This window comes from Petromyzon marinus, chromosome 18 (assembly GCF_048934315.1).
Source record: "Petromyzon marinus isolate PM22_M1 ecotype Great Lakes invasive population chromosome 18, UKy_Petmar_22M1.pri1.0, whole genome shotgun sequence".
Lineage (NCBI taxonomy): Eukaryota > Metazoa > Chordata > Hyperoartia > Petromyzontiformes > Petromyzontidae > Petromyzon > Petromyzon marinus.
The window spans coordinates 5,968,223-5,994,777 of record NC_133684.1 but is presented as its reverse complement, the minus strand read 5'-3'; the positions used below and the strand labels follow the sequence as shown (position 1 = coordinate 5,994,777).

General features: G+C 45.9%; 2 protein-coding genes across 4 annotated transcripts in view; one reads left to right on the top strand and one right to left on the bottom strand.

The window, feature by feature from the left end:
• The window catches only part of SCRG1 (stimulator of chondrogenesis 1), a 10,245-nt gene extending 2,857 nt beyond the window's left edge, over positions 1 to 7,388 (top strand). The window contains exons 2-3 of the mRNA XM_032956629.2: positions 3,118 to 3,401; positions 5,219 to 7,388. Of these exons, the coding sequence (XP_032812520.2) occupies positions 3,118 to 3,401; positions 5,219 to 5,288 (354 nt within the window). The 3' untranslated portion in view covers positions 5,289 to 7,388. The remainder of the gene's footprint in view (positions 1 to 3,117; positions 3,402 to 5,218) is intronic.
• SAP30 (Sin3A associated protein 30) lies at positions 7,389 to 26,555 on the bottom strand. Of its 3 annotated transcripts, none has more exons than XM_032956625.2 (5): positions 24,926 to 26,555; positions 23,250 to 23,512; positions 16,430 to 16,555; positions 12,669 to 12,767; positions 7,389 to 9,378 (listed from the first exon to the last, which is right to left on the bottom strand). In XM_032956625.2, exons 2-5 carry the CDS (start codon positions 23,427 to 23,429, stop codon positions 9,256 to 9,258), a joined length of 528 nt encoding a protein of 175 aa, XP_032812516.1. In that variant the 5' UTR covers positions 23,430 to 23,512; positions 24,926 to 26,555; the 3' UTR covers positions 7,389 to 9,255. The 3 variants fall into 3 exon arrangements, with proteins under 3 accessions (XP_032812516.1, XP_032812519.1, XP_032812517.1); XM_032956628.2 differs by having other exon boundaries at positions 16,430 to 16,522; positions 23,259 to 23,512; XM_032956626.2 differs by having other exon boundaries at positions 23,259 to 23,512; positions 24,926 to 26,552.

Below are 26,555 nucleotides of genomic sequence, written 5' to 3'. Positions count from 1 at the left end.
CCACACATACGAAGGGGCAGCACGCAAGCTCCACACAGATAGAATCAATAATCCATTTCTGCACTGCCATCTCCTGGTCGCCTCACAGCACGAGCCTATAGCACCTGGTATTCCCAGGCAGTCTCCCATAATCCAAGTGTTCAATAACAGGGCTATCTCCATATATATAAAAAGGCAAAGTTGTGATTATGTGTCTGTTCAACATGTTTAGCGTACTTCCCGACATGCAACAAACTTGAAATTTGCCATATGGGTACTTTCCAGACTGTACACCATGCAAACATTATAAAAATACACTTTTGGTTTTTTTTTTGGGGGGGGGGCTCAATAATGCATTTATTTTTTGCACGGCAAGTGAGCTGTGACGACAAATCTGTCACGTGACCCTCGCACGTGGGAAGCGTAACGCATTGCAGTGTAGCGGTTAGCGCTACGCTGCGCTACGAACCCGGCGACCCGAGTTCGATTCCCGCTCACGGCCACCACCGGTGACGATTATTTTAACCGGTCCTGGGCCTCCCCTAGGTCGACTCAGCCTCAAACGAGTAACCGGTGTGTGTGGTGTTGTGAACATCGCTACTGGGGGGACAAAGGCGGCCGGGCGTGGTGAATCCAAGTCCCGGGCGAAGCCGGGTAGTCAAGTTAATAAACAACCCTTTAAGTTGCATAGAAAAATAATAGTAAAACCCATTAATAACGGGAAAAAATAAACGCCAACAAAAAAAATGTCAACATCAAGCCATCTGGTTCACTTTGAATGTACTGTACTGCATTTCGACTTCATTACCCCATAGCAACACAAAAAAACATAACACAGCCAGCGGTCACACGTGTTTGTAAAGTAGGGGGTGGCGGGGAGACAGCTTCAAATGACGACATAAAAACACTGAGAAGAAACACGTAAAAAAAGTACGCAACTGTAAAAATATGCACTCGTGTTGTTATTATGCGGGTTCTGATGGCAACAAGCTTTGGGTCCAATTGGTTCAGGTCAATTTACTACAAATTGCGTTTATCTTTATATTAGAATAAACACAACTCTTCCGATTAGTTGTTTCCACTCTCTCACTATATACAATTGTCTATGTTTAATGAGTAACGTGTTATAACGCGATGGTGGCGCTTTTAAGGGGTGGCAGTTTTGTGCCAGAATGGGCCCACGTTTTTAAAGCAAAAAAAAAGATAATTTTGACATGCCTTGGCAAAAAGTGTTAAATTCTAAGAGAAATGAGCGTCAAAATAATGATTATGATTAATAATCAGTGTGTTAAGTTAAATAATTGTGCTAAGCAATTAGGCACATTAACATATCCGTCAACCCATACGGTTTAACCCGTATTCTTGTACAGGGAAATTGAGTTTTCAGGTCCACGCGGCAGCCAGCCGTTTCAATGCGGGCACAAAAATAATGTTTTATCTACTTGTTTGTGTTTCTCCCTTGTGATGGGACTTTGTAGAATGAACGTTGAGATTTATAAGGGGCACGGGGGTGACCAATAAGATCTGAATTGGTCTGTAATAAGGTAGGGCACCGATAAGGGGTCGACAGGTATGCATTAATGGTATAAACACATTTGTGTTAATCATCGTAACGTGCACATCCCAATTTAACGTTGCGGTAATGCAAATGTTTCTCTAGCGTCCCCCTGTGGCTCTAAAGCGGATTACAAAACCACAAAGTTCTAATTCCACCGCGTAAACCAACCAGGCGTTCGAAGTTAACAATTTGGTCTTTTACGGTACGTTCGGTAAATTGTCAGCGCATTCGATGGCCTCATGGCGCAAGGCTCCCCACCACGAAGTAAGGCGCTGCTGTGTTTCACCGAAGCAAATCTGCCGTGGTTTCTCAGCAACGGGGTTTTTTTTTACATCATGGGACCTTCTTCCATTGTCAGTATCAAAATATAAGAATAAAATGATCAGCACGAGACTAAAAGAACATCAGAGAAATATTCAATACTCCCAAATACAACTGTCAGCAATAGCAGAACACGCGTGTCAACAAGGACACTCAATTTATTTTGATAATTTTGAAGTCCTGTGCAAAACCAGCTACTACTGGCCAAGACTAATTAGATAATCTGTCGAAATTGAAAGAAATAAAAATAATTTTATCCGTTCAGATAGCTACCGCCTTAGCGCTGCGTGGAAGCGAATCATCAAATAATCAATTGTTTAAATGCCTTTAAACAATGTTCACATTTTGGCGTCCTCTGGTCTAACACCGTTTGAGACTACGCTCTAAAGAATGCTGTCTCTGGTGTGGACCAATCCGTTTCAAAGACAATGCATATAACTATCATAGAGCATGTTTTTTTTGCATGGTCACCACAAGTATAAGCGGTTACTGCAGACAAGATTCCTTGCAAAAAGTTTGAGTTTGGTGATTTAACATCTTAACACAACTGTTTTATTGCTAGAAAGGGTAACACCTTTTCTTATATAACGGGGTTTTTGTTTTGTTTACAAATATTTCTACAACTTTTATTATTCTGTCGGTGCTACTGCAAAGTGTTCCTGCTGCTAACAATGACGACAGCTAGTTGATAATCGATTATCCATCCGGCTGCTTCCAACATTATCCGGCTGCCATCCCGGGCCGATACGGCGAAACCGCTCCAAAGTCCAGTCCGGCTATCGGCACCGCGTGCGTGACAAAAAAAAAGTGGCTACGCTTGATTTCAGTGTTAAATATTATATGCAGTACATTATACACTATATACAACTTAAACAATGAAAATACTGCACTATACTTTATACATCAACCCATGATGCAGTCTTCTAGTTTGGAGCGGTAAGCATTGTGCAGTAGATACTGCAACTTTTCTACAGTGATATTTTAAAAAAAATCGATTTGTATGTTTATTTATGCCAATTTTACATAGTAAACAAATTTAAAACACAAAAAAACATACAATACCCAAAAACCTAACGTCATACAAGAATGTGCAAAAATAAGTAATTTATAATAACGGCGTAGTGATTATCCGGCGTGTTTTAAAAATCCGGCGCCCACCGAATAATCGATGATCCACTGTCGACCACGTGCACCGCCTTTACACGTGGCCTCATCTCCCCCCCCCCACCCGTGCCGCACGTCTCGCCGTACCCACGCAGATGCATTCACTGGAGCTCCTCCTCCTGTGCCTCGTCGCCTTCACCTCGCCGGAGGCCGCGGGTTCCCCGCAGTCTCCCGACGGCACCCGGGTCTCGTCGACCCTCTGCAAGGGTCGCAAGATGCCCACCGCGGGTGCGTGCAACAGCGAGATGCTCCTGTCCGGAGAGCTGGGCGGAGAAAACCTGCGAGCCGTCTCTCCGAGCCTCCCCGGTCACTACTGGGAGGGCGAAGGCTGCCGTGTCCTGTGCTTCTGCGGGGCTGGGGAGTTGATGTGCTGCCCCAGGTAAGGATGATTTAGATTGCGTACAAGTGGCGGAGGGGGAGGCGGGGTGGTGCTTGGGTTTCAGGTGTGCAGGGGGTGCAACTGCACCCGGGGGAGTCTCACTTTGAATCGACGTCACAGGTGACCGAGGGAGCAGTATGTGGAGGCATCCACCATTCTTTCAAAGGGCTCAAAGTACATTGGTCACTCGGTTTACGATGCTATCGATTCACGATATTCCGATTCATGATCCGCCTTCCACATGGTCCAATCGTTTCTATTAACGAGAAATGTTTGATTAACGATGCGTTTGCAATATCACGCGGCCGCTAATTTCGGCCAATCGGAGCGCTTCTAAGTGAACTCGGAAGACCTCAGCCAACCGGCGACGTCCTTTTAATCGACCATGAATAAAATACAGTAGTTGAATTCGTTTTAGTTAATTAATCTACATACTTGACTAATCCTCCCCGGCTGTAGATCTGGCAGGCAGCGATGGCGAGGAATGGTGCAATCACTCGTACCGGCCGTGATGACCTCCTGACCTCGTGCCACCATCCAGCATTAAATTAATTCCACTCCATACGACTCTCCAACGCAGTGACCAGCAATTCCGTAATCGATTGTTTGGGAGATGAGGTTGGTGGATCATGCAAGGATCGATTATATGAACGAGACTCCGACACAGTTGAAGACAGTACAAGTAGGCTAATAATTGTTTTTTTTACCCTTTTATCTGGCAACAAAACTGACACCTTTTTTTACAAGGAGTCATGTTTGCATTGACCACAATACCTGCGGTCGGAACGCAAACAAAAAACATAACTCTGATAATGTATGCACTGTCCTTGAAATTGATTGGTCCACATCCGAGACAGCTTTCTTTAGAGCCTAGTCTCACATGGTGTTGGACCAGATGATGCCAAAAAGCGCACTAAAAAAAGGTGTCAGTTTTGTTGCCAGATAAAAGGGTAAAAAAAACAATGATCATATTTTGCTACTGCCAAAGGAGGTTCCAATGGGGGAACAAGTAGGCTGTTGACTTATATGTACAGATGTTTTGAATTGTATCCTTTCACAAGTGTGCGTTTTCTCAGCGTACTCTGGTATTCTCTCAAACACAAACTACTCATTCGACAAACATGTTGCAGAACTTTTTTGACATAGAGCCTCGAGGCTCAGTGAAGCTTTCTTGGCAAACAAGACTTGTTTCTGTATATGTATTGGAATAACAATGACAATCATTGGGCCATGGGGCCCAATTGGCCAAATGTTAATTGGATGGGGTGGTGAGGCGACCAGCTGGGTCAAAGGTCAGAACTCTGAGCTGAAATGTGAGTGAGGTGCTGGACTCGATTCCAGGCAGCTTCTTGTAATCAAATCAGGTTCTCAAGTGCAGTGAGTGGATGGTATAGGCCTGGTCACCAATGACTGCACAAAAAATACCAACACGTTACATTTGGTTCTGCACTTAATTCGCCGAAAAATCCAGCTCGGAGAATTAACAAAAGAATCGGATTGACTTGTCATGCAACGGATCTCACTCTCCTATGCAGGGCAAGTAAAGGGTGGTGCCCTCTGTGTGTGGATTACATGTCACTTGAAAACAATCTCAGAGGTAGCTCTGTGATATCCACTTCTGTGAGCCATTCTCCAACACGCACTGCAGTGTTTTGGCACGAGGTCCGATTGGATATTTCGTGTCACGACATGATGTCAAGTGCACAATCGGGTTAACACTGGCGAAGAAATTATGGAAAAAAGTTAATGGGGTGGCAATCGGTATCTGGATGCCCCTACTGATTGTAATTTAATCATTGCTACCATCCTACCCGTAGGGAGGTGTTCTTCGATCCGACGGTGCTACCTTTCATCCCGTGCGACTCCCCCATCAAAACCAAAGATTAAAACTCAGAGGATGGATGCTGGGCAAGCCGCAGTCAAACTTCGAAGAAGCATGAACTCATTCACCTAAATGCACCAGTCACTCATCAAGTAAGTTCACTCGACTTCCTTAGAAACTCATTAACTTCAAATAGGAACTCACTCGATCGACAAGCAACTCGCTTAATCTCTGATATATTCACTGCACCAGTCACTCAACAGTTGAACTAGCATGTCACTCAGCATACTAAGCAACTCAGGTAGGAACTCATTCAACAATAAACTCACTTCATTAAGTGAACAGATCACTCAGCAAGCCAATGAACTTGCTTCGCAACTCACCCCATACACTCATTCACTTAACTAATGTATCAACTCCCTCATTCAAATAATCGACTCAACACCTCACTTCACCGATTCAGCAACTCATTTGTGAACTTACTCGCCACTCGGTTTCCATTCATCTAGCATCTCCTCAAAATGCCTCATCAACCGATGGAGCAACTCCCTGATTTTTATGGACTCCCTCAGTCCACTTCATCTCACTATTTTGGAAGAGGAAGGTTAATGCGTATTATATTCATTTTGCTATTATTTTGAGGCAATGACTAAATTAATTCCGCTGAATTAAAGCGACACATTTTTTACTATTTCCAGTAAAATATAAATGGCACAAGTGACAAGTTGTCAATTAAAGATGATTAAGGGAGACAATATTACCTTCGGCTATGCAGGTACAATTAATGTGGCATTAATGTAACGCTTATAATGATTAAGGTTAGGCAACTGTTGTTGTAATATATTATCTCTGAGTAGCACAGAAAACAAGACATTGTGTAAACTATAACTTTGGTTCACAATTAGTGTATTCATTAGAATAACTTATTCCAATATATATTTTTAAGAAAAGGATGGATGAAAAACATACCTCCTTACATTTTTTTCCCCAGTCAAAACAATAACAAAATATGTTCATCTTTTGTTTTTCAAAGAGGTATACAAATTATGGAAACTTTGTTTTAATCCATGTAAGTAGAGGAATGTTTCATCAGAATCAGAATCTGTTTTTAAACTGATACTCTATTTCTTGCTCAATTCGAAACCCAGGACGATGTCTACTCTGCCGAAGCTTTAATCCTCCTGGGTTATCACGCAGTTCCCATCGATCCTGTCATTCGTAACATATTCAATCGAGCACAGGTGGTGGTGCCTTATGTATAGGGTTATTAATCACAACATACCTGTGTGACTGCTTCAGTGTGCCTAACAATGTCTAACTAATAGCATGGAAATTCATCAGCTGTTAAAAACAGGTGCGCGTTTCACAATCCACGCAATATTTTGTTAGTTTACCTTCAATCCCTTGCATATTCGTTTACCATACTTTAACTGCAGTGACTATATTGGTATGTAACGTAAGTTGCACTCTGTGATTGAGTCTGTGTGTAGTTTGTTGTCCTTTCCCTGCACCTCCGATTAGCACTGTTGGCTATGTACGGTGCGAAAGAAGCTCAACATACATACATATACGATACGTTTTAAGAGATTGAGGAGATGAATACAGTGGGATTCTTTTACCCAGCAGTGGGAAGTAAAAGGCTAAGAGAGCACTTTGTAATGCAACGTATTAAACATTTGTAAGTTCCATTGCGTTGCGTTTACATTTCCTTAGATATACAGTATATCGATTTCAAGTTATCCTTTTTTTCTGTTGACCACGCCGCCACCACTGCACGTGGTTTTTATTTGTCGGCCGAGTTGATCAGGGGAGAAGGCTTGCTCTGTGTTCAAACACCGTTTGCAAATTATTTTAATAGTTGGTCAAAAATTAAATCCCAGGTCACCAGAATCAAAGTGCAGTCTGAACTACGTACAGATGCCATCCCATCAGTTTTTTGGTTTGTTCAAATCAAAGCACATCGCTCACTCCTCTCATCTGCAATGTGCACAGCTGCCTCACTGCAGAATATTTTTTGTTATTCCAATTCCTCCCAGAGCTCAGCTTTAATACATCTTTCGAACTTCAACTAAGTTTATTGATTTCAAAACATTTAATCAACTCTCACGTAGTCTTCTTACTCAAGCCATGTTATTGGACACTTTAATAAAAATACATACATGAAAGCGATTTAAAACTTGTCTTTATTTTGTAGTTGGGAAGCAAATGTACACGTCATTTTTTTTCAATAAAAGCTTTGGTGAACACGTAAAAAAAAAAATCTGTGGTTAAGTGACGACTCTCGATGGCTCTGCAAACGTGATGCTGGCCAACGAGAGCGGTCAAGGCGCAAACCGCAAATTAAATATGGGTCAAATGCACGTAACGTTCATATAAAGCTCGACACTTACACTTTACATCTGCGAAAGTTTTTTTTCCTGTTTACCTTGCTTTTTCTTACTAAATTAATTTATTACATTTTCTCTTTCATCACGTAAAAAAAACTAAAAAAAAATTAATGTCGCTTTTTTTTTAATAACCCTACACTTCAATTACATTTGTATCCAGTAAAGGCTTTCAGTTTGGCAGTTAAAAACCACACGAAACCTGTCGACCTCTTCATCTCCAGTGCTTGTGTTTTTGGTGGACGAGCAGAAAAACGTACGGCTCGGACAGCCCACCTGTTATTTCCGTCCGCCAACAATAGCACCCAGAAACACAGCAAAACGCATCCTGGCAGCGTGTTGTCTTTCAGCCTTCGCACGCGACAAACGGCGTGGAGGATTTTCGGTGACGCCGAGATACACCATAAAACGCCACCACACCGCAGGAACATGGAATTTATACCACTTGACTAAATATACGAGCTTTTAAAATGAGATGACCACCCCCCCCAATGGTCAAAAGAGCAGGGAGGGGGGTCGGGTCATTAACAGGCCCGAGAAAGAGCCACATCCTTTTAAACCGGGCGTAAAAAAAAACAGGAAATGTTTAAAATCTTAAAAGAGTATGATATTACTCGGTCATCGAGGCCTTGTGATTGGTGGAAAAAGTGAGTTTGCTCTTTAAGCCCGTGCATACGCAGGCTCTCTCTCGTGTCAGTGTCTTGACTAGTTCTCACGCAAAGATGCATTTTTCGGAACTCGCCAATCGGCAAGCTTCATGAGCAAATGCGATAAATCCTACGGCACAATACACGTTAAGCTCCTCAATCTTAATTTGTTGGGAGCCAAACGCAGACTTTGCTGGGATTCGTATTTTTGCTGCCAGGATGCATTTTTCCAAAGCCTTCACTGGGGGTCGGCATTCATTTATTTTCGCATCTCTGAATGTGGCCAACGCTGACAACCGTTGGTGCCAGATTGCCAAAAGGGACGCCTAGAAGCGCCAAGTGCCGAGTAGGAAAGCGCTCAACTCGGACCGGCGAGTCAACAACGTGCTGGGGCCAATCCCAACCAAGGCATCCTCGTGCCTCAGCGTCTTTGCCGACTGCACGCCGAGTGCAAGGGATTGGAGAGACTTAAAAAAGTAACAACCACGTTTCGTCAACCCGCTGACAGCTTAAGGTGTCTTACGTTCACAAAAAAAACTGATCAATGGGAAACGATGGGAGCAGCAAACTCGGCACATGAGAGATACTGTACATGGCCTCAACATGCACCATGTTCAGCCGAGTCCCTGATCGCCCCCCACCCCAATCTCCAATAAAAAAAAATGACCTCTCCATTAATTGGCGATCTCAGTATGAGCACTGGCCACACTTATGGCGTTGCCAACGCCGCGTGAGTCATTGGTGGAGGTTGACTCCACGTTCACGGAGCAATAAGCGGGAACCCACGTGCGTGACCTCCGCACTCATGGCACTCGTGGCACTCGCAACCCCCGTGGTGTGAAGTAGGAAAATGGAAGGAGAGTACACAGGGCCGCAGTTGCCTCGTGTTTCCGTGCGGTCGGTCGGTGCGTGTGCGCGAGGCTCGGTGTATGTGCGTGTGGGCGAGCGGACTCGGGGTTCGGGTGGGACTACCCTTTGATGGGGGCGGAGAGAGGGGACCTCTATCCGGTGACCGTTTCCGGCTTCTGGTCCAGCTTGCTCTTGTTGTTCTTGACCATATAAATGAAGTAGGTGAGCGTGTCCTTCTCACTCACAGGTATGGTCCGGAAGTGGCGGCTGATTGTCTGCAACATAGCAAACGCAAATCGGCACCGTCAACTCGATAATTTAAGCAGCGGTAGTGAAGCCCAACTCTCAATAATATGAATCGTGACATAATTGTTAAGTAAAAATAATTATTTTCTTAAAACAGAAAAGCATCACGGTTTCATGAAAGTGTGTTATTTTTCAGAAGGGTTCTGCTGCAGACGTTTGGCCAATTTCTTATATCAGTATTTTAAACAGACAGGATGACACCAAAGTGCTTATATAAAACCCAGGACTGCCTGCAAGAAGGAGAACACTGAAAATGCTACGCAGGTAGGTCAACAACCAACTAGCTGTGCTGTCTTCTGCATGCAAACTCTTCAGGGCAGATGAGTGACATGCACGCATTCTCTCTCCGAGATCTACCAAAGCCCCTTCAATTCGATGGATTACAGCCATGCGGTGACACCAACTATACCCGGCTAAATTTGGTGCCTTGCGAGTCTTAATTTTAATCTTCAACATCCCATCTGTTGAACAGCACGCTCGAGTCGTAAACATCGCCGCCACCCTTTGCTGGAAAAGGCGTCACGTTTTCTTTGCCGCATAAGGCAGAGACGTAGCCTATTTATCCGTCCCCTGGTAAGACCAACCCCGCCCGGCTGCCTCCGTCTGCCCTTCAAAACGGATGCGCGATCTCATTACCGCTCAACGTGTGCACGTTGCTAATGCGTATCAAGTCCCCCGCTCGCTTGAACGATGATGGGCCACGTCTGGAAAACCGGGCGAGACCGGCTTGCAAAAATGACGTATTGTCTTCATCAACACCGAGCGGCTCACGCTCAATTCAAAGCCGTGCCATTTTTATTTAAAGCAAAGAGGGAAAGATTTTGCATACAATAAACACTACTACACTGTATAAAAAAAATGCATTTTACACGGACTTCTGTCCTCCTCTCCCTGCCTTTGATTCCCCAGTGGAATGGTACACAAAATAGCGCGACTGGATTACGCATCAAAGACTGCAGAATGGCACAGCCAATAATGTTTTAAGCCGCAAATTGTACGCCCATGTGCACATGCCGCAACAATAAATGGAGAATACCCGCCAATGGCGATCCCGACTCGCCGAAGGAGGACCTAATAACGCATGACAATGAGCTTGTGGGCGCGCACGCACACAATTGTATGCGTCCGTATGCAGCACTGCCCACTTCCATCCATCACAGGCACGGGAGAGTAAAGCCGCAGTCTCCGCTTCCTCCCGCAGCCGCCAGAATGTGTCACAGCGACCTGCAAATCCCTTGAAATCCATTGGCTAACCGCCCCTGCCCATCCTCCATGTGCCACTCGTGTGCATCCATTACCTAATTCCTTCACAATACACCGACGCCTCCTTTCAAACCGCTTTTCATCCTCTCTCGCCGTTGCCCGCACGCCGATTGATATTTTCTCGCCCGCATCACGGATTGCTATGAAGCGGGTGCCATATTACTCCGATTTACGTGGCGTTGTTCCAGAATGAGAATTAAGGTGGTGTCTTCTGCACAGCACTCACCCAGTATGACACCGCATCTCCCCCATTGTGCCTTTCTTGCTTCTCTATGCGAACAAGACAGCTTGCCAGAAATACGGAGGCACTCTGCCCTCTGCTAGAAAAAAAAAAAACTTATGGCAACCGTTACTATGAATCCTGCTCAGATTGTGCGAAACGGCTGTAAAAACCCTAAACGTGTATCGTGTTCCCTTTATGAAGCAGTGACCCCCATTCACGCCGCCTTGTCTGGTCATGACCCGACACTCCATTGCGCACACCCCCTCAGTTAAAGCTGCACCCAGCTTTAGCCGAGATGGGTGCTGTGTACTTGCAGTCTGTGTATGCGGACAGCGTTGTTGCGCCCGGTATGAATTTTGTGCATGCGTGTGCATGTGCGAGTGCACCTAGTGCATACCGAGGAGCGGTGGCGCAGCAGTTAGCGTACTGCACGACGAAAACAGCAATCGGAGTTCGATTCTCGCTCACGGTCAACACCAGTGACGATTATCTGAACCGGTCCTAGGCTCCCCTAGGTCGACCTCAGCCTCAAATGAGAACCTGCTGCGGTGTTTAAACATCGCCACTCGGGAGATATAGGCGGCCAGGCGTGGTGCTGGCCACCTACACCCTCATGTGCTGTGCCGGCCTTAATAGGCGCTTGCTAAGATCACTTGCCCCAAAAGTATGTTAGCCATACAGGGGACCTTAGCTGTTGCACCTAGCCCAGCACAAACACTGTGGTGACATCACTGCGAAATGCAGCAGCTACTGCTGCTGTTGTTGTGTGCATGTGGGGAGCAGTGGCCCATTGGTTTGTGTGTTGCACTTTAACCGAGATGACCTGGGTTTGAACTCCATCCAAGGAAAAACACCCAAGGCAATGAATGAGCTTCTGAACCTGTCGTAGGCCTTACATAGGTCAACTGAATACCTGGGTGCAAGGTGCAAAACATCAGTAATGGGGGGGGGGGGGGGGGCGGGGGAGACAAAAATGGCCAAGCAAGATGTGGATCTCGCCAACCATCTCGCGTGCAGCGCCGGACGTTAAGAGATGCCTGTTTACAGTACTTGTCTCTACACAAAAAGGTACGGGTGTGCCAGTCCTGATATTTCTTGCTCGTGCCATTTCCTGGAGAAAGGGGCTTCCCAGGAGAGGGAGCTCTCGAGGACCCTTCTCTACCACGCTGGCCAGATGTCTTGGAAGCGGCAACACCCACACACACACCTTAATCATCCCCCCGCGCGTGACCTGCTCATCGACTAATTGTGGTGAACCCATTAATGCTGCTGGGTGGGCAGAGGTGGGGAGATAAAAAAAAAATTCACATTGTTCCAGCTGCTGTGGGGGAGAGTTAACCAGCGCCCTCTGGACTGCAAGTCCATGTGCTCGATATTACACCATAGCAGCAGTCTATGGCTATATACTACTGCATATGGATAAATGGGGGATCTTTGTGTATACATCTTCAGCTTGTACAGTCAATAACTGTACAGAGGCATAAAAGGTGATCTGCAGTGTATGTGTGTATAGAGGGGTATTTGGTGATGAATAGTGTGTTTAGAGAGGTAGTAGGTGATGAGCAGTGTGTGTATAGAGGGGTAATGTGTTGCCAAGTCCTGAGTACTTGCCGAGTGCATCGAAAAACTGATGGTTCTTGTGCATGTTACATGTGTGTGTGTTTGTAGAGGGGAATTTCAGGTTCCTCTGTAGTCTATTGTGGATCCCGTGTGTCTGGCAGGTGCAAAGAGCTGCTTCTGATTCCATTGTACTCAACGTGCGTAGTGCTTCACCTCCGCGAGCTGTGCCTTGTTGAGGCCTGGCCTTGTCTGCAGTTTGTAGTGCCGCTTGTACCGCCTCAGAGTGTTCACCTGCAGCTGAAACAAATCCACCTGGCACAGACACGAGGCACACACATCATTCAATATGCCATCAATAGGACTGTCACACTCGTGATGGACCAATTGCTTAGGAGCTCACATCATGCCATTACTAAAGAAAGTAAAAAAAAAAACAGAATTAAAATTTGGTTTGTTAACTTAATTCAGCGTATTTCATTTCCGCCAATTAAAACTGTCGGTTTTATTTGCATCACACGTGCCGAAACACTGTGCCCGGAGAGTTGATAAAGAAGCGACTTCAGTAGTTGTAAAATCAACTTTTGCGGCCAGTATCCAATCGTTGCAAGTGAAACATTGTCTCATTACAGAAAACTGCAACAGCACAACTACAATATAACAACTGATTAAACACAGAATAATGCATATTCTTGGGTCTTTCGGTAAAGCCACGTAGATAGGTTCAAAGAAAATAATCTTCCTGAAGACGACCGCGTGCGTTGCGATCGAAACGTCGTAGTTTTCTGTTATTTTTTATTATTTTCTTTGAACCTATCTACGTGACTTTACCGAAAGACCCAAGAATATGAATTCCTGCAGTCACGAAAGCTCTAAGTCAAGACAGAATAATGCACTAATATGGTCGACGTTTTATCACGAAGAGTGCACGATACGGACAAATTAGTCAACCAAATAGGAATTTCAGAAAGTATGAAGAGCCATGTGAACTAAAATTAAATAAATTATCGTGGAGACAAAGCCCAAAAAAATACCCATTCTGTGTGGACTAGGCATGGAATTCTAGATTTAAAGCTTTCGTGACTGCTAGGATCCATACTCTTTGGTTCTATTGGGTAAAGTCACGTACGTAAAGTCACGTACGTGACTTTACCCAATAGAACCAAAGAGTATAGGCATGGAATGATGCAGCAATTAATAACGTCAATTAAAATATGAATTCTTAAAGTAAAAAATACACCATCGAATTACACGACTAAGAATAACTATTTTGTAAAGCGTGCATCGGATGTTGTACACATTGAGTTCACAGCACCACGCAAGGCACTGGAAGAAGCAGGGGGTGGACAAACCAAAATAACAAGAGCCAATTTTTTCGAATTCTGTAAAAGAAAAAAAAAACCCCCACAATATTTCAAGATCTGCAATGCGTGTGAATTTCGAAGCAGTCCTGCGGCTCCAGAGCCGCAGGTTGCCGACCCCTGCACGAGAGGCCCTACCATAACAGGGCGGTGGTGGCGCGTGCCTGTTAATCCGGCACGGTGAAAGCGAGGGTTGGTGAATCACACATCTTGCGAAACTCCCTTCCCATGGGCGAGAAAGGTGCCATGCCCTGACTTGGCGGGGGAATGTGGTGTAGCGAAGTGCAGACTAATATCATCTGTCCCTTCGTCGCGCGCATGATGTTTAAGAGGAATCAACTGCAACTCTGAAACATGACATTTCATCAAATTGCAGGAGGTGGGTGGGGAGATGGGGTTTGGACCCCTCGGAATGCAAGGAATATTCTGTGCATACCCACCCCCCTAACAAACTTAGCGTTTGTCACAGTGCTCTCCACAACTGAAAAAAAAAGTTGGGTGGAAGGCACAAAAGAGTGTGCCATCAGATGAAAAAAAAGAGGCACTTCGAAGGAAGGCATCTTGAAAAAAAAAACAACCAAGTGAAAAGCCAAAAAAACTAAGAGCACAGTGAAAAACAAGTAAAACCAGGATCCCAGCATCTCCATATATTTTTTTAATCGTGTCGTTTGTTGCCGGTCACTTGGCAAACTGGGCCTCAGGGTCTGCGTTCAGCAACCGTGACATCATGCTATCACAAGCTCATAATACATTCCAAAAAAAGTTCTGGCTGGCCTTCTGCATGGATTCCTGTCTGCCTGGCTGATGCGCAAATGCGTTTGTGCGGCAGTGACGTCACCGTGTGAACGCCACCCGCATCCCATAGCGCTGCGCTGGGTTCGTGCGTAGCTTTGACACCACGCCTCCCTCCCTTACCCACCATCCACCCCGGTCATGGATCCCGCACAATTGCACAGGCAGTGTTAGTTTATATATACATGTAAAAAAACAATCCACATGAAGGAGAATTATTCATGAAGTCAGCTGCCTACTCAGTGTAACCAGTCCGCCCTATCCCTCTCCTTCCGTGATCGTTACGAGGGGACAGGCCGGTTAATAAGTAATAACAACATTAGTAGATGAGTTCAGAGGTGATGAGTGGATACTCTAAGTAGTGTTCTGCCCTCCTGAGAATCGGATGACTCCACCACCAAGAGACACCAGAGGGTTGTGTAACTGCAACTCTTTATTTCAAAGTGTTCTTCTGTAATTATGACCAGATGCACACCAATTAACCCCAATTAACCCCACCTCACTGCTCAACCCGTGCTGTACAGTGTCCACCCGAATCTGAATAGGTGCCCTGTACCCTGAATTGATTACTCTACTGGTGGGCGTAGCCTACTGTGCACTCACGTGACTGTGGGTCCAATCCATGGTCATTACTTTCATTCACAAATACTTGTAGTTCATTTACATTAAGCCCATACCGGCTACATCAGCATGGTAACGATTATTCTTGACAAAAATACGATGAATTGTCACAATTCATGGTTGCAATATGACTCAAGAAACGAATAATCGTTTTGGCTCATTTTCACCATTTTGTTTGTGTTGTGCATTGCTTTATCTAGCCAGTTTGTACATTAATATTTTCTCCATTAGTCTAAATATGAAATTACCATATATGTTGGGCATTTTATATTGTATTAATTGTAAATGAATTCTTTCACACGTGATTCAATGCATGCAATGTGAATGTAAGAATGTAATTTAAATTGACGACTCGATGTATTGTTACATGCCCACTGTCTACCCTCCAACCACAAAAGCAGAGCAGAGCAGGGACGGGTAAATAAAAATCACAAAATCCATCACCATTGAGATTAATGCTACATTTTAACAGCTAAAAACATAGCAAGCTGAAATGTATTGCTGCTATTTATGTTTCTGTTATGAGGCAGCGAGTTTTAATTAATTTAAATTCGGGTTGTGCACCACTGATAACAATTCCTTTAAGTCTATACTGGTGGCGCACATTGGTATTCTAGCCACTTTGGAGGGCAAGGGTTGGTGACTCGTGGAGAGATTGGTGGAAACTTCCAAAGCCGATGGGTTGCACAGTGACCAGAAGGCAGTACACACCAATTGGGAGCATTATCTCCTCGGTATGCGTGAGTTTTTGCTGGTTACTCTGAAGCCTCGCGAACACTTGGATGAACGACTGCCTGAGAATACCAGGTGTTGTAGGCTTGAGCTGCTAGGTGACAGTGAAACAATGGACTCTCGAGCCTATCCAGTAGGTGCGTGGTTTTGTGTGTACTTCGGTTTCCTCCCGCACGAAGCAAAAGACTCATTTTAAAAAGGCACTGGCCAAACATCACAATGCAGAGTTTTTCTGATTAAGGGAGTCAACAATCACGGAGGCTTCCCCGCATAAAAAAATGACACTGTCCTTATTGGTAACATTAAATGGTAAAAAATTAGCTGTGCTGCACGAAAGTATAAGCCCCCACCTTGCCTCCCGTACGATCCTCCCCGATCTCCCCCAGGAACAAGTTCTTTCACTTCCTACCGCCCTGGTGACTAAACCCACTCCATCACCACTCCCCGCCGTGGATCACCACCTCTGCTCACCTCGGGTGACTCCAGATCATGGTCGGGCGAGTCTCCTCCTTCGTCATCACTGCCTTTGCGCTTCCTCTTGTTGCGCACGCTCTGGATGAAGTTCTTGTGGAAGTCGCAGATGTACAAGTGCCGCACCTTGTCCAGCAAGGCAAAAAAAGTGAAAAAATATAAGAACGTGAAATGAATTGGTTATAGGGGCACTCATCGCTCGCAAGTTATTGTGCGTCATTGCCGAATGTGGTTGCCGTTTTTGGTAACGTTTCAGCACCTGAAAGCATTGGTAGAAATTTTATATTATAATTATTCATCCTCGTTACCTAGGATTAACACGGTTGGCTACATGCGGTACAAAAGAAGTTCAAAATACAGACGCGGAAATGTCTGAGGCTTGTGACTCTTTTCATCATCATCATCATGCCAAGTTTTCGCAGGAGGGGGGGCAATGATTGCTACGTATATTCCAATTACATAATTGGTGGGGGGGTTATTGTTTAAATTTTTCAAATTTATCCAAATTTTCAAATTTGGATATCGACAAATGTGTTACAGAATTTCACAAACGCTCAGCAACAAAAACAGGCAGGGCAAGAACAACTGGGACTGAATGCCATTAATCTCTGGCATACAACAACCACCGTCACTGCAAGATAGAAGAGGATATTTCAGAGACATGAAGCTAAGAGTGACGACCTTCCCCGGCCTCTGCAACCGGTCACGGACATTAACGAAGCACACAAGCGGTCGAAATGAGAGCTCTTAAAACAACCTCTCATGGCACAACACAAATATAAAGATCCACCGTATAGCACTGACAGACTGTTGGGGACAAGTGCTATTAGCGAGCACCTACGAAGGTCAACAAGGGACTCGGGGGGGGGGGGGGGGGGGTGGTTAGCCAGCACCAAGCCCGACCGTCTTTGTCTCCCCAGTGCTGATGTTTACACACTACACCAAGTACTCACATATGTAAGTCTGAGTCGACCTACGGGAGGTCCAGAACCGGTTCAGATATTCATTACCGATGTTGGCCGTGGTGTGGGAATCTGACTGGGGAGCGGGGGGGGTCGCCGGGTTCGTAGCGCAGTGCGCTAACCGCTGCACCACCGCCTCCTCACACGACATGGCCCCAAGTGACTGTGACCCATCCGGTTTGGCAAAGCCGGAGAACAAAAATAAATCGGTAAACATAACGCACGGGAGTACAGTACAAAGACAAAGATTCGCCATATAGCCTTAACAGACTGTTGAGGCAAGTGTTGTCAGTGAGCACTTATGAAGCCCGGAACAGCACACGAGGGGGTGGGTGGCCAGCACCACGTCCGGCCGCCTGTCTCCCTAGTGGCGATGTTTACACATCACACCAGGTACTCACTTGAGGCTGAGTCGACCTAGGGGAGGCCCAGGACCGGTTCAGATAATCTCGTCACTGGTGTTGGTGGCCCTGAGCAGGAATGGAACTCGGGTCGCCGGGATCGTAGCACAGCGCGCTAACCGCTCCACCACAGCTGGAAACCTACTAAAGCCATGGACGATGGCAGCCCTGCATGCAAAGGCGTGCAAAGACAAAGACCCCCGCATAGCCTTAACAGACTGTTGGGCCAAGTGCTGTTAGCGAGTACAGTAGCACCTACGAAGGCCGACACGACACACGTGGGTGGCCAGCATCACGCCCGGCCGCCTTTGTCTCCCGAGCGGCGATGTTAAACAGTGCACACACACACACACGTGCACCACCGCAACACTCTGTCGTGACCGCATTGCAAGTGGGCTGTGCTGCTGCAGCAGCAGCTAGCTGGGTCATGACACGGTCGGTACACAATGGCTCAGGCTCTCGGGTAAAAGAAGGCACGCGAACTTGATCTCGGGTTGCCATGGTGGGCCCAGCAGGAATGTAACCGCCCACAGTTTTTTTTTGGTGGCGAGGCCTGCCTGCCTGCCTACAACTACACACACACATCCCATCCCCCGGTATGGGCCCTATACCCTTTGGCGCGCACACTCGCACACAGAGGCGGCGATTGTGCTTAGTGGCGCCATTCGCTCGCTGTGTAAAAAAAAGTGCGTAGCCTGGTGTGCGGGGTATTCTTTTTTTTGTTCCCCCTGCCCTTTGTTAAAACTTTTTGTTGTTGCTGCTGCTGCTGTTGTTACGATGGATTTTCTCGTCATTTTGCAGATTTCCATTTCCGTTGGAAAGCGAGTTGAGTTCCACCGCAAACGGGGGGCCCGGCATTTAACGCAGTACACGGGGCAGCGGTAATGGAACATGATTTGAGCTTTGACGCGCAAGCCGTTGCATTTTTTGAAGCAAAGCACAAATCGGTGGATGCCGGCAGATAAGATGCTGCACGGGCAGCAGGATACACCGGCACAGGCAGTAGAGATTAATGCAGGAACCAAGGTTCCCATTACCACTAACAGCGTCAACTAAGTGCCCTATTTTTGTTTATTGGCTGGGCTATAAGGAGCGCAACGTGAAATGGGTAATCTTTTATATTGGCAACAGCATCGATGTTTTACGGCAGTGAGCTCCATTTGCAGTCTGTTAGTGCCAGAATATTTTCCACTGTACATACATAGCTTGATACAAGTTATTATTTTGATGACTAAAACTACATGCATAAGCTCTCAAGTCCTAATGAAAACAGTCCAGTTTGATCAGCATATTATCAATAGCCCTGACAACAACAGTCCGGTTTGATCAGCTTATTAGGAAGAACAAATTGATTTGTCGAAACCACTATAATAATAAAGCCCACATTTAATAGCTGATACACCCAAGACAACATCCGAGAAGATGGAGTGATTAAATAAACTCGTGTGCCGGTGCTAGGTGGAGTATATAGGTGCTCACTAACAGCACTTGCCCCAACATCTGTTAAGGCTATAGGGTGGGGGCTCTTCGTCTTTCTATCACAGCATTGAGATGATGGTTGCTTAGGGAAGCTTTCATCCAGCAGCGATGAAGGAGAATTAAATGCAGTCCACAAATAAAGTCTGACTGTATGACAGACAATATCCAAGAAGCACTGGGTTGTGATGTCTGGGTTGGTGGGGATGATACAAAAGGCATGGCCAGCTAAAACACGAACCTTGCTGATGTGCAAGACTCCCACCTGCTGGGCAATATGATGCCTATACCAGTTAGCAAGTCAAATAGTTTTTTTTTCCAAAAGCTTCCAGCGTTCTCTAATAATGTGCGTGTTTTTTTTTCTTTCTACAGGCACTCAGAATTCTGTCGGAATCTCAATCCCTTAAACATATATTTTTTAAAGATCTATCATTTTGCCTTGAACAACAATACCGCCACACGATGACTGACATTTCTTTCTGTGCAAATCCACCCAGCAGGCAAGCCAGCCGCAACCACAGGGCGGTTGGTTGTGCTTGTAATAGCCCTTTTGACAATTGCTGCCACATCAACTCTTTTCTTCGAGTTCCTTTAACCTTGATAAATCGAATAAAAGTATGAACTCTTATCTATTACACCTTCACCTGTGCAGTTTGTTGCTGGCTGCTTGGCATTTTTGGGGGTTTGCCTTTGGGCCTGTGCGCAGCAAGTGATAACAAAAAAAATCCACTGCTGGATGAGGGCCGGTCCCATGCCATTTAGGTTGTGGGTGTTATCTGACCATATTTCACACCATGCTGGTTCATGTGGGTGGCGTGAAAGCAGAGAGCATAGACGTGGTGAGGGAGATATTGCAAAGACACTATAACGACCAAAGATATTAAACATCACGCTTGCGTTATTTATATAATAACGTACCCAGGAATACATGTCTGGCCACGTACGGTGCAAAATAAGTTAACACACACTGTACATACGTTACACGTTTTTAGCTAATGGGAAGAAACCGAACAACACGGAGCAAACCCATGCAGAACAGGAGGAAACATTAAAAAATACGCCATGCAGAAAGGTGTGCGAGTCAGGAGTTAAACCCAGGTGATTCCTGTTCTGAGGCACGAGCGGTGATTACTGCACCACCCCTGCAATGTCTAACAATGGAAGCCCCCCTGGGTTGCACGATACTAGAGGGGAAAGTCCAGACCACCAGCCAAGTTGTGTGCTGCAACGCGGCCCCATTGTGTAAGAAACGGGGCAAACACAGTGAGAGTGTTCTTTCTGGCTGTAAGTGCAGTAACCTGTACGGTGAGACAATCGGAACACTGCACGGCTGACAGGCAGTTGCCGATAGGCCCAATAACGTAGCCGAGACCCGAAGCAAGCCCGTGTTCGACAGAAAAGGTGATGTCAAAAGCGAATTCAGTATGCAGACAGTGCAGCAGACGGTGCACGCAATATTCCATGCACGGCTATCATGCAATGCACCGGCAGAGATTAAGACCAACCTGCAATACACAACACAGCCTGTGCACACAAAACATCTGCAGTATACCACAAGGACTTAAAATGGCACGCACATCTTCAATACTGGAAACACAGCACATATACAAAAGGCCAAATTAAATGCAATGCAGACGATCTACAACATTGTCAGATTTAAACTGCATTTATAATAAACGGCCCTTTGTTAATCGACTGCTGGATCAAAGCCTCCCGATGTCAAACATGTAATGATAGGGGGGGTGTTTGATTGACCATACTTCACCACACTGGTCAGTGCAGGTTGGTGAAGCGGGGGGGGGGGTCCATGCACGGGGTGGCCTTAATGCGTAAGCATAAATACACAATAATTTAACCAGATAGTAAAGCAGTTAACCAGCGGAACGTTCATTTGGCTATACTCTAAAATACTTTTAACAATATAACAATATAACGACACAATGGTACTAACCCCATGAAACTACAGGTGCCCCCAAGACGTCCCTGCTGAAGTGATAATGAATCTTAGTGGGCCTTCATGAGTTAAATAAAAGGATGCCGATTTGTTTTCATATTCAGTACTAGTTCATAAAGCCTATCTTCCCCAGGCAAACGTTTCCAATAAATAAAATACTTAACCTGATATTATTGTTTACAATTTTTATCTACGATCAGACACAACCACTCCAAAAATTAATATTTTTCCGCAAAAAACACTAAAATTGTTGACGACTTGATCCAACTTATTATTTTTAAAGACGTTCCCATCGGAAAATTCTCAATTTAAAGATACCGTTATCTTTTATTAGAAAAGAACAAACATTAACGAACTTAATACTCTGTGAGGGGAAGATCCTATCTTTTAACGTTTTCGAATAATTAAGATTTGAACATCATAAAATGCGTATTTTTTCGTTCAAACCTGCTTTAATCCGAAATTTCTAAAAAAATAGAATAGTTCTTGGTTTATGGGGCACTTCAAATCGAGATTTGAGGACCTTAAAATGAAAAAAATCGGATTTTCAGATGTTTCCTGTTCTTTTTGTGTCCTAAAAGCTACCCAAGTACCAAATTTCAGCTTTCTACTTTGTCCGGAAGTACCCCAGATGGTTTGAGGAATACATACAGATTAAGGTTTCTATTTAAAGATGTGCAAAATCGTTGCACCTCAACACAACTGTTTTTGATGAACATTATAGTCAATGAATTTAATGTGGTGATTATGCCGCTTTTTAAATCATTTTGGGGAAAAATAAAGTCACTGCATTTCTTCAAAGTACGCCGTTATTCAGTTTAGAAATATTTTAAACAAATATTTTTTATAATAGGTTTTTCCCCTTTTTTACAGCAACACAACAGGTGTTAAGATGTTAAGACACCAAACTGAAACATCTTACAAGGAATCATGTCTGCATTAATCACAATGCTTGTGGTCACAATGCTTGTGGTCAGAATGCAAACAAAAAACACTGACAATATATGCATTGTCCTTGAAACTGATTGGTTCACACCAGAGACAGCTTTCTTTGAGCCTCGTCTCAAACGGTGTTAGACCAGAGAAGACCAAAAGGTGAACGAACAGAACAAAGACAATGCATCAAAAGGCAAGGGAGGTCCCCATGATGTAGCTGCTTTTTGATTTATATTTGCACCTCAGAATAACTGTGGATCTTTGATAAGACTATATGTCTATCATTTTACAATTTAAAGTAGTTGGTTAATTTTATAGCGTGATGTACAATTTTGCATCCTTGTATTGTAAACTAATCTTGCAATATTTCCCAAGCAATTTAAAAAAGTTTAATACATCCCTCTACACTATCCCAATTGTTTGTTTTTACTTTGTGCTCTCCATCCAGATGTCTCTTGCAGCACAGAGCCTTGTGTTCACAATGCTCCCACCTATTCATTGCACATCCCATGAAGGGGATTGTTCCCTTCTGGACTTAGGATGAACAGAATGATTTAATAAAGGATGAATGTTCTGTACATTTGCTTTTATTGAAGGTAGGGGCGCCAATGAGGTTGTTGCTATTTAAGTGGGAGACATTTGCGATAAGTGGTGGCCTGATTTATTGACCAACAAATTCTAAGGCAAATGACCAGAGTGGTTTATTGAATGGCTCAATTATTTCAAGGAATGCTTAATTCACGGAATAACTGGACTATGGAATGACTAATGCATTAAATAATGTCACGACACGTTGACTGCTATATGCAATTACTGAATTAATTATGGATTGAATGATTTGTGGAATAGTTGATAGGATTAAGTTATAAAACGCCTGATATATGGCGTGTCTCATGGCTTGACGGATTTGTGCAACGACTGATTTATGAAATAGCTGACAAATTTGACTCGCCGAGATATTTTGACCTACACGACCCATGGCACTGATTGAACCGACTCAATGAATGAATTTGCACACACAAAGGTCCCAAGATATTCTCTCTCGCTGCCCGCCTTGTCGGGGGGGGGGGGGGGTCCGCCTTTGCACGTACAAGACTTACGCTGCGGTCAATGTCCAGCTTGAGCTTCTTCTGCGAGATGCTCTTCTGGATCCTCTTGCTGAAGCTCGCGTTGCCCGCCGGTCGCCCGCACCGCTCTCCGTCGTCGATGAGGCAACATGTCTGGCCCAAGGGCCCGTCGCGGCTGTCCTCCTCCGTGCTGAAGCCGTTCATCGCCCCACGGCCTCGCGTGTCCACCTGCAGCTCGCCGCCTGCGTCGGTTCCGTTCAGTCCAGCTGAAGTTCCCGTCCGTCGTCCTGTTCACATCGTTCAACTTTTTTTAAATTATACGCACCAACCTGCACCGCATGCCTGTCAAACCCGTACGGTTTACCCCATAATCTTGTACAGGAAAATTATTCAGGTGCATACGGCATACAGCCGTTTCAATAAGGGCAAACAAAACATGTTTTGTTTATTTATGTTTCTCCCTTGTGATGGGACTTGTAGGATTAATGTTGAGATTTATTAAGGGCACGGGGTTACCAATAAGGTCTGTGTACTGGTCTCTAATAAGGTAGGCACTGAGGGGTTAACAGGTATGTAATGGTGAGTGTACTCGTGGTGAGTGTACTATTGGTGAGTGGACTAGTGGTGAGTGTACTAGTGGTGAGTACTAGTGGTGAGTACTAGTGGTGAGTGTACTAGTGGTGAGTGGACTAGTTAGTGGTGGTTGTCGACTTGTTTGTATTTCTCCTTTGTGGTGGGACTTTGTAGGATGAACTTTGAGATTTATAAAAGGCACGGGGTTACCAATAATGTCTGAATTGGTCTCTAATAAGGTAGGGCACTGATAATGGGGTGACAGGTATGCAGTACCTCTGCTCGCGTGTTTGTTCACCTGTACGCTTCACCTAACGCGTCCACGTGTTTGTACTCAACTCTTGCCCACCTCGATTTGTCTACCCACCTGTACGCGAGTGCAACTCTTTGTCCGGCCCTCTCCCCAGTGCTGCCCTCCCCCCTGGTCTCTACGTCCACGGGCATCTTCACCGCGTGTCTACCAGCCGGTCTACTACCCACCCCCCAACCCAACCACCACCACCACAAGTCGCCCGTACGACCGACCTACTTACTGGGTTGTCTTGTCCAGTCGCCCAGTAATGTATGTCCCCGGCCTGCCCCACACAGCCCCGTCACCCTACCTCGACAGCAGCCAAGATATTATAGACTCGGGACTAATTCGCATCGCCTACTTACCGACGGCAGACCCAATGCTCTTGCGAATCGACTACCGCTCCACTCTATAGGGGTTGCTTCTCAAAAGCACGTGGTGGGAGAACGGCAGTTTCTCTCTCTCTCTAGGACCAACCCGGTAGGCTATAGACAGCCGACGACTGTTTCATGACAACAGCGCGACACGGCCGACACTACCGGGGTGCTTTTAGTAAGTTAGTAAGCTTTCAGTCCACCCACTTGCTCGTAGATTATGTTTTTTTTGTTGTTGTACCTTGACGCCCTGGAAGCTTCGGGAGGGACCGCCGTTGCGCTATGGTTGTTGCAGCACGCTGTCGGGATGCCTGCAAACAGTGCCTTGCTTGCCTGGCCCTATGTTAGTCTCCCTTTGCCTTCCGGGCTGCAGCTTTCAAATTGCCTCTTATTACAACTATATACTGCCCGCAAGGAGGCCGTCGCCTGCTGATTTTGTGTTTGCTGTACGTGTCGCTTACCGACCACAGTCAGTCAATCCGCCGCCGCAGGCTTGAGACGGCTCTGTAAGAAGCCCCGCCGACTTCGACGACGTTGTCGCTTGCTCCTCGGCTTTCTCCGTTCGTCCTGCTTCTCTGCTCGTGAGCCGTCCGTAGAGTTTGTCGCCTCGCAAATCTTCTTCTCGCCACCTGGTTAGCTTCTTACACTCGCCCCGTACGTCGCCTGCTGTTTTAAATGACCGCCGCTTTGCAGCCTGCTGCCGATTGCTGCGGCTTAGCTGCCGTAGCTTGCCCGATGCCTGTAGCTGCTGCTGCTGTTTCTTCTTCCAATCTCCCGCTGCCCCTGGTCACCTGCTGTCACCGCCTCCCCGTGCCACACAACCACCCACACGGCTCTCGCTCCACCGCCGCCTTTTAAAAAGCGCGACCTCCACCCACGACTCTTCCCCCTCCGTGTGCACTCTGATGACAGGCGTTGCTGCCTGTATGCTGTCGTGTGCTGCTGTCTGTATACTGCTGCCTGTAACACTGCTGCTGTTTGTATGCTGCTGTCTGTATGCTGCTCTGTATCACTGCTGCTGTCTGTATGCTGCTGTTTGTATCACTGCTGCTGCCTCACTGCTGATGTTTGTATGCTGCTGTCTGTATCACTGCTGCAAAATATCCCCTACCCCGCTGCTGCGTGCTGTATACTGTACCGTGTCGCACACACGCCGCGGTACAGTAGCGACACGACTGATGCCAGTCTCTGCCCCCCCACACACACACACAGCCACGCGCTTTGTTCCGTTTGCACGGTCGCCACCAACACCACCACAAGCCCCCCCTTGCCCTTTCCGCTTCCACCACACCAAGTAAAATTAATGGCAGCGATGCAATAAAAGAGCGAGCCGACTGCGCCGACGAGGAAAAAAAGGGGTGAGGATGAGCCAACAACGATATGGTTGTTAATTGGCTGTTGTTGTAAAGGACTGTTGCTGCTGCTGCTAACTACAGCTTTGCTGATGCTAACTACAGCTTTGCTGATGCTAACTACAGCTTTCCTGATGCTAACTACAGCCTACTGCTGCTGCTAACTACAGCCTGCTGCTGCTACATGTGTCAGCGCATTCAACATGGCAGCGAGGGCCACGCCGGCTTCCTACCTCCTCCGCCCTCCTTCAAGCCACCACCCACCAACCAACCAACCCAACTACTAATAACTATAACAGCGGGACTACCGATTACAATACTACGGAGGTTTAACCCCGCCCGCCACCAAACAGCTACGGAAGAAATGAACACGACAGCAAATCCCCACCACCATCAACGCCACACAAGCTCCAACGTTGGTGGTGGGTTTGCCAGAAGTTGCACCGGCGGTGAAGTCGAGCCGACAACGCGCGCACACAACGCACACAACACACACAATGTTGCGCCGACCGAAATCAGCGGAATGACCACACAACCCCTCCCTCCCCTAAGACTGACTAACTAACTACAGCACTCTCGATTCTGTCCCGCGACTGCTGCTACCGCATGTTAAAAGAGAGGCGGGTAACTCCCCAAACCATCATCACCACCGTGGAGAGGTGAGCAAAAAAAACGCCGGCTTGTTTGGATGTTAAAAGCCAAACCCACGAGAGACCTCCTCCTCCACTTCCCCCTCCAC

What these genes read in the sequence shown, in the direction of transcription:
- SAP30 (XM_032956625.2), bottom strand. Translation starts at nt 23,429, where the DNA reads ATGAACGGCTTCAGCACGGAGGAGGACAGCCGCGACGGGCCCTTGGGC. An exon ending in TTGACCGCAGCGTAAGTCTT is followed by an intron (nt 16,556 to 23,249) that starts GTACGTGCAAAG and finishes TTGCTGGACAAG; the next exon opens with GTGCGGCACTTGTACATCTG. An exon ending in ACAAGGCACAGCTCGCGGAG is followed by an intron (nt 9,379 to 12,668) that starts GTGAAGCACTAC and finishes GCTATGTTGCAG; the next exon opens with ACAATCAGCCGCCACTTCCG.